Here is an 8992-nt window from a genome sequence, read left to right as displayed (position 1 = left end):
AACCGGAATTCCGGCATGAACCGGAAAACTGGCACCCATGCCCTCAAATTCAAACTAGAAAGTCCAGAGTTCGAGTCCTGTTCTTAGTGGCACATAGTTGAGTCCTTGGACAAGGCTCTTTACTTACACACCCTCTGATGTAAAATGAAAACCTGGATGTCTCTGTCAGAAAAAAAATTGTTGTATTGTCATATTGGGTGTCATGTCTCGTCCCACATGTTAAGTGTTTGTTGGCTTGGGACCTCATGTAAAGCACTTTGAGCACATTTAGTGATATTTATTGTTCTATACAAATGCTCAAGTTTTTTGTTTTTTTTCTTTTTAAAATCAAATCAAATCACATGACTAATCACATGACTACGATTTAACATCTCATTTTATGAAAACTCTTGAAGATGCTGCCTATGTGTCATACCTCAAACTTTCCATTAGGTGAATGGAAAGATTTGACATGGAAAATATAAATTAAATTCGAGGATTTTCACATGCAATTTTCACAATCCTTCACTTTTGTTGGCCGTCTTTAAAAGGGACAGGACGCTGTCCGAGGCACTAATTTGGTGATTTTCCAAATAGTTTCGGCCGTTCTCATCTGTCATTTCCAGGAAATAGCGGTAATTGACCATCAAACCACATGACTGATTAAGGCCTCGAACTGACGTGTCTGCAAGCATGTTGATACGCCATAATACAGCTCCATTGCTCAAATGAAAATTTGCTGTGGAATAAAAGATGTGTAAATTATATATATGATTTGCAGGAAAAGGAAGGAAAACAGTCAAAAATTGTGTGAAAAACAATTAGCTTGAATTTGTTTCATACATTCCAGAGTAAAAAACAATTGAAAAGATCCCAATAGTTTTTAAACCAACATTAATTGTTTGAATAGAGTAATCCCGATAACCTGAAGTCAAACTCAAAGAAAACGCGTGCTTATCAATTAGATTCAATAGTCTGATGTCACGTCGCCCAGCAACGGCGGCCATCGTGGTTCTAAACAAAGAAAATTGGTACTATTTATTCTTCATGCTGGCTAGAACTTTTCATATGTCTTGTGATCAGAATGTATAAAAGTCAAAACATGATCAGATTTATAATGTTTTTCTCCTCTGAACAGACTTTTATGCTCGTTGGAGAAATATTTCATAAGGTCGTCCGCCATTGTTCCGATAGTTTAGAACCAGTTGATAAGTTACTATGCGTCATTACGAGGGAAGTGACGTCACGACAGTTGAAGGCTATTACCTTCACCTAAACTTTTCCACGTAGCATTTATACTGGAATTTCTTCACCTTTAACATTATAAAATTGCAGTAAATACACATTAAGGTGAATGAAAATTCAACTCAATAAAAATCAACATTCATAAAATTGGTGATACCATTCCAGAAACTCGAAATCTAAATTTGATCTAAATCTTAAATTACAAATTCCACTAACTTAATAATAATAATAATAATAATAATAATAATAATAATAATAATAATAATAATAATAATAATAATAATAATAATAATAATTAAAAAAAAAAAAAAAAAAAAAAAACAATAATAATAATAATAATAATAGTAATAATAATAACAACAACAATAATATTAATAGTAATAATAATAATAATAATAATAATAATAATAATAATAATAATAATAATAATAATAATAATAATAATAATAATAATAATAATAATAATAATAATAACAATAATAATAATAAACAAAAACAACAATAGACATCTATCTCACTTCTCATACCATATCATGGACTAAAACCAAAATAGGTTTTTAGCAAATGCTTCAAAGTAGACAAAAATACTTTTTCACGGATGCTCTGTGGTAAAACGTTTCACACTGATGATCCAAAATGAGCAACCAACAGAGCATTACGACAATCTAATTTTAATAGCACGAGGGACACAACAAATGGCTTGGCCACATCTGCCGTCTTAAGGAAAAAGACCGTATATTTACTTGGAATAAGAGGCCACATACGGTCTTTTTCCTTAAGACGACAGACACCCTCAGATATGAATAGTCTACTGAAAGCAATCTTTTTTAATTGGAAAAAGAGAGATTCAATAAGTTATGAATCTATTGCTCCTTCGACAGTCCAGAGTCTAAGTCTAAGAATATGCCCAGGTTTTTTCACTTTGTCAACAATTTGAATGGAAGCGTCCCCCAGTTTAGAATCTGATTCACTTTTTCAATTCTCATTTTCCACATACAGCATCTCTCTCTTATCATTGTTCAGTTTCAGTCTTGTTCTCACTCATCCATTTCTTCTTAACAATTTGAATGCATTCCTCGCTGATGTCTGATTCTGATACTTTTTGCACATTTTTTGGAGACTCAGTATTATAATTCACAATCAGTGTATTGATGACAAGAAGGACGATGTACAAAACTATACGTCCAAGTGATGAACCCTGGAGAACCCAGGGTGGGACAGCGTGGCTCAGCGGTACGGTCTTTGCTTCGTACCCAAAAGGTACCGAGTTCAATCACCCGCCGCGCTGTGTGGCCTTGAGCAAGTCACCTCGCCCTAGCTCACTTTGCGGCTTACGCCTGGGTTATTCCAGTCTTCCCTTGGAGTACACCCTAAAAACAAATTTCCCCATGGGGATAAATAAAGGGAATTTTATTATTTTATTTATTTATAATCAACAGCAATCTGATCAGATCCAAGTTAGTGTCTAAGTACAGAAACTCACAAAGAGAAAATGATAACTACTCACCAACGGGATTCAATGCGTAGTTTCTTCTTTTCTGAACGTAGAGATAATGGGCACAGAGTCGCATCAGTGGAACGGTCATGACGTGATTTAGAGGTTCATCTCTCACCCATTGGTGATTAGTTATCAAGGCTTTGAAGGTGTCCAGGGCTGAGAACTGACCTTGAGTTTGATATGGTTCTATAGCTGATAATTCATCTGGCAAAAGTATTGGAACTCCTGGATCTTCACCAGCATCTAAAATTGAAAAAAAAAAAAGATGATCATGTTTTGTTTTTTTCCAGGAAAATGTCCAGTTATAACCAAAGTGAAAATAAAACTTTCATTAATATCTTAATATCAAAGTCTAAAAAATTATATACGAGGGCTCTTTCATAAATAACCGAAAAATGCCCATTGCTTAGCAGCCAGTGGAGATTTTTTAATTCTGTAAACGACATGATATTCCTTATTTCCTTACGGATATTCCCAGAAATTATGAAGTGCATCATTTTGCACAATGAATTTCTAGACAATTTTAAAGATGGCGGCCCACCTTGAAACTTGGTCAAAGGAGGAAATCAGAGCTGTCATACGTTTTTTGAACGCCAAAAGTCTGAATCCTACCGAAATTCATAAAGAACTTCAGAGTGTATATGGTGAGCATGTTATAAGCCGTACACAAGTCTATCACTGGTGTAATTTGTTTGAAGCTGGCCATTCCGACTTGACAGACAGGGAAGGGAGAGGGCGTTCGATAACTGCGACGTCAGAAGACAATGTGAAGCGAGTTGATGAGCTTATTCGTCAAGACAGGAGGTTGAAACTTCATGAAATCGCAAGCAGTCTTGAAATTTTGGAAACTTCTGCCCATAGAATTGTATTTGATGAACTTGGCTACAGAAAAGTCAGCGCAAGATGGGTTCCTAAGCAATTGACAGACAATCATAAAGAACAAAGATTGGACATCTGCAGGGAACTTTTGAGAAGAAGCAAGAGCTCACGCAGGGTTCACGGGCATACTGCCAACGCCGGCGGAGACTTTCTAGGGTACGATGTGACTTTTCTTGACAGCATAGTCACCGGTGATGAGACTTGGTTGCACCATTGCACCCCAGAAACAAAGCAAGATTCGATGACATGGAAACATCCATCCTCACCTGTCGCGAAGAAATTCAAAGTCATGCGGTCAGCAAAGAAAATAATGGGAACTGTTTTCTGGGACAGTCGTGGTGTTATTCTGTTCGAAACCTTACAACCTGGAGAAACAATCAATGCTGCAAGGTACTGCCAAACTCTTGAAAAGCTTAGGGAGGCCATGCGCAGAAAGCGCCCGGGGCAGTTGACCAACGGGTCATTTTGCAATACGACAACGCTACACCCCACACAGCACGAGTGACGCAAGGTTGGCTAGAGAAATATGGATGGGAGATTTTGCCACACCCACCACACAGTCCAGACCTCGCACCATCTGATTATCACCTCTTTGGGCCACTGAAACGTGAGCTGGCAGGAAAGCGCTTTGATGTCGATGAAGAGCTTGTTGACCATGTGTGGAAATGGCTACAAAACCTTGACGGAAATTTCTTCCGAGAGGGTATCTATTCCATGGTGCGGCGTTGGCAGAAGTGTGTCGACAGACTTGGCTGTTACGTAGAGAAATGAAGGACGAGTCAAGGTATGAACACGTGCAAGAATTTTGTTGATAGCATAAAAAACGCGGATTTTACAGGCATTTTTCGGTTAATTATGAAAGAGCCCTCGTAGGACAAAGCACAAAAAACATTTTATAAAGATTGAAATTTAGTCATTGTAGAGCTATACTTTTAAAATTAAGAGGTTGCGTAAGTATAATCATGAATAATAAGTATGAAAAAGTTCAAGCACATCACTGGAACTATGGACTTAGCCAATGGAAAATAAAAGGTAAAAAAAATTACAAACCAAAAAAAAAACAAAATAAAAACCCATGACATATGTGGTCATGATTTATCTTACTTCTTTTGTTGATGTTATTGGTGATGGCCATCAAGAGCCACTCGCGGAATCCAGGGATTGGAGACAGACTAGAAAACTGGGTCATTTGTGGAAATTCTTCCTGGAGCTTGCGTACGACAGACTTGATTAAATAATTACCTAGCTCTATTCCTTGTAAACCTGAAATATTCATTATGAAATCTTCAATTCATGCTTTTCTTAGTATATATTGTTAGTAAAACTAATAAATAGAGGTGCCTAAATGAGTCAATAAAATGGAGATAAAGATAAAGGGAGTAAATCTGACTCATGAATGAACAACACAAAACAAAAGGCCAAGGGCCGAAACTTTGTTTTGTGTTGTTCATTCATGAGTCAGATATACTCCCTTTATCTTTATCTCCATACATATTGTTACATTGTTAATTGACAAAAAAAATTCTTAAAACTTGAAAATGATGCAAATTTCTTACAATTCAGAGTCTTCAAATTTACGAATTTTATTAGATGAGCCATACAATGATTTTTCTGGTAACAAAATCAAATAATATCTAGCATGGTTGGGATACAACAGGTTGCAAAACTCTGGCCCTCAGTGATATTGTGTGCTTGGAAAAGAAATTTCTTTCATATAGTCCGGTTTACACCAGGCTGTAGGTCCTGACAGATATTGTAAGAACGTCAGTACAAAAAGGACACCTAAAAGTCGTTCTTTCCTAACAAGATCCATCTGGTTTCAAGAGTTTAGCCCAGAATGTTTTTCAGTATAAATACAGTCTGCATGGCACAGTGATATTGTCTTGGACTCATAACCTGTAAGCATCGAATGGTTTGACATTGCACGGTGACTGGACTCAAATTGCCTTTAGGCACTCTTATTTTCTTCCCCGGGCAAGGTAATTTATCCTCATTTTATTAACCTGGACTACGCGGGTGATTCCTGCTGACATCAACAACCTGATAGGGCATGTCGATGGCCTCTTAAGATGCAATGCAGATGGAAGAAATAGTTTTAATTTACATTGTAAAGAAAAAAGTGTGATTAAATTTCTCAAACCTCTTTGGGTGGACGTTATGGAGTAGAACACCGCGCACTGGATTTGAGCTGGGTCTTCTTTTTCATCCATGACAAATGTACTAGAAAACGCAGGAGGTTGTGATGAACTGGAAGAGTCTGGAGATTGGAGGGAAGAGGCTGGCGAGACAGGACTGGAAGCGATATTCTCAAACCCAATATCACCATAGTTGTCTTCTTGGTGGAATGATGGTCTGAATCGGGCATTATAAATTATGGACTGAAAGAGAGAAGAGAGAGAGGGAAAGAAGAATATTTTGGTAATGACAATTAACTCAATAAGCTTGGAATGAATGAAATGTCGTATTTAAAGAAAAAAAAAAACCCAGCACAACCCAACATTTTCTTTAACCAATTAGGGCAAGTATAACGACACATTGAAAAAAAAAATTGGCAACTCATACCAAATCTAAAATCATGTGGTTTACATTAATATAAAATGTGATCTCATTGGTCAATACTGAATAAATCTATTGATAACAATTGCAATCGTGCACAAAATTATCACCCATGGAGAGGGAATTATAAATAACTGTGATTAAATTGAGACAAATAATTGCTTTAAAATAATTCAGCCATGGTGCAAAAATTCCTCTAGCAACTGATACCAAACAGTGTAAATCACATGACTTACATGAGTACTAATGAATTCTCACTGGCCAATGCTGGCATTTGATTGTTAATAATAATAATAATAATAATAATAATAATAATAATAATAATAATAATAATAATAATATAATAATAATAATAATATAATAATAAAATAATAAATAATAATAATAATAATAATAATAATAATAATAATAATAATAATAATAATAATAATAATAAAAATAATAATAATAATAATAATAATAATAATAATAATAATAATAATAATAATAATAATAATAACAATAATAATAATAATAAATAATAATAATAATAATAATAATAATAATAATAATAAATGTACATTTATATAGCGCTTATGCCGAAGCTTCGAAGCGCTTCACAATGACCATCAGTAAAAAACATGACACACTGCAGATTCGGACACGCATCCAATTACACAAACACACACACACACACACATCCATATACACACTGTACATAAATACTCACACACACACAAACACACACGTATATATATATATATATATATATATATATATATATATATATATTATATATATATATTGTTCATGTAAATCTATTGATCCCAGAAGGGGAAACATAAATAAATGAAATAAAATTGGTTTATATAATAATAGCTCTAAAAATTCATCATTGTTCAGTAAATCAACTAGCAGCTTATACCAAAGGTTATGAAATCACGTGACTTACATGAATACTAGATGAGATCTCATTGGTCAAGGCTGTATGTAAAACAACCACTGGCTCCCTAGGCATGGCATTATGGGTAAAAATATAACATCTTCTGTACGGGCCTACTCTTCTCTTTATATCCTCCCATGTCTTTATTCTGTGTACGGCTTCATAATTGGACACCTAAAAGAAAGAAGAGAAAAAAGAAGATTTAAAAAAAAAGCAAACTCAATTTCAGAAGATTTTAACAGAATAATAATAATAATAATAATAATAATAATAATAATAATAATAATAATAATAATAATAATAATAATAATAATAATACACATTTATACAGCGCTCATTCATTCTCGTGTAAAACACAAGCTCTGGGCACTTTACAATATAAATTATCAATTTTAAGTGAGAAAAAAAAAAAAAAAAAAAAAAAAAGAAGATTTTGACAGAAGAAAAAAAATATATAACCATTCATCCAAATGGGAAACAAATCTACTTGGAACATAAAACTCTGTATTAATGGTGCACTTAGTAAAATGCTACCATACAGTGTTCTCATATTTCATTAAGCAATATGATGTGCTGTTTGGTGGTCTTGTGGTATGACCCCTGAATTGTAGGTCACTGGTTCAAGTAGCGCTATGGTGACGCAAAGTTGAGCCCTTAGAAAAGGCTCTTTACTCACATTCTCTCACCATACTAAGGTGTAACATGAGTTCTGGTTGGTAGCAGAACTGGCTTTGTCGAAGAAAAAAAACGCCTCTTACAGGCGTCATGTTAGATTCTACATGACAAATGTTGCTGTTGTTGTCTTGGCATCTCTTGTGAAGCGCTTTGAGCCCATTTGGTGGAAGTGTGGTATAGATAGAATGCGCTTGGCCAAGGAGTTCACAACATTGCCATCCGGAAGTATAACGAACCAACACACAAACTCTGTGTAACCATGAACGTTTATAGTCAGGTTAATACAGTTTAGTGAGAACAACTCACAAACGCGGATGGCAAAAACAATAACAAAGGCCTGAGTGACGTCATCTTCGAACTATCTATAGAAAGCTCATGTTTCTTTCTTTTCAAATGCTAGTGTCAGCCCTGTCGCCAGCAAGACTAATTTATTGCTATTGCACTCCATCGTTTTTGCTGGATGGTAATATTTAACAATGCAATTGTCTAGGAACCTACCTATAATCAACCAGTACATTTGGTGGTTCCAAACTAGCAGCATGTTACGTTACGGAACTGTCAAATATTAGGTTACTATCCTAATTGAGCTTTTGAGTTTTTTATATAGCGCAATATCCACTAAATGTGCTCAAAGCGCTTTACAAGGGGTCCCTGGTCAACAGCAACATTTAACATGTAGGACGGGACATGACGCCTGTTAGGCGATATTACAATTTTTCGGACAAAGACAATGCTGTTAACGGTCAGGTACTCATTTTACACCTGAGTAAGGTGAGAGAATGTGAGTAAAGAGCTTTTTTTAAGGACTCAACTATGCGTCGAGCGCGAGGCTCGAACCCAGGACCTTCTGATCCGAAAGTGAGTATCATACCACTAGACCACATAGCAGCACACATCCTGTTTGCTTGGACGTCTTCAGCAAATATGATTATGATGTATGAGATTGTGTTTTTCTATATCACTTTTGTTATAGCCATTATTTCTTTTTATTCAATTCCATTAAAAAAATGAGAGAAAAAAAAGCACTTAGCAGTTAACGAAGGGTGTGGTAAACAGATTCTGTGGGACCAATAGGAATAAAATTGTACAGTTATTAGCTAAAAAACAGATGAGTTTTTATATTTTGTCAAATTCTTCTTTTGATTGTATCATGTTATATTTGTTTTTGTTTTGATTTTTCTTTTCCCTTTATCTTGGTTGATCCATGTATTCAGAAAAAAAACTGCCAAAGACAACCC

At 35.0% G+C, this 8992-nt stretch overlaps 1 protein-coding gene across 2 annotated transcripts in view; it reads right to left on the bottom strand.

Moving 5' to 3' along the window:
• Positions 1-302: 302 nt before the first annotated feature.
• LOC144967037 (malonyl-CoA decarboxylase, mitochondrial-like) overlaps positions 303-8992 on the bottom strand; it is a 30244-nt gene continuing 21554 nt past the window's right edge. For both annotated transcript variants that reach the window (XM_078903795.1, XM_078903794.1), the window contains exons 6-10: positions 7089-7253; positions 5742-5979; positions 4706-4864; positions 2732-2965; positions 303-718 (exon numbers count right to left, since the gene is read on the bottom strand). In XM_078903795.1, the coding sequence (XP_078759921.1) occupies positions 495-718; positions 2732-2965; positions 4706-4864; positions 5742-5979; positions 7089-7253 (1020 nt within the window). In that variant the 3' untranslated portion in view covers positions 303-494. The remainder of the gene's footprint in view (positions 719-2731; positions 2966-4705; positions 4865-5741; positions 5980-7088; positions 7254-8992) is intronic.

The sequence above is a fragment of the Berghia stephanieae genome, chromosome 3, assembly GCF_034508935.2.
Source record: "Berghia stephanieae isolate SIO BIC M18660-M18661 chromosome 3, UCSD_Bste_1.3, whole genome shotgun sequence".
NCBI classification, from domain to species: Eukaryota; Metazoa; Mollusca; class Gastropoda; order Nudibranchia; family Aeolidiidae; genus Berghia; species Berghia stephanieae.
This window is presented reverse-complemented; position numbering and strand designations above follow the sequence as displayed.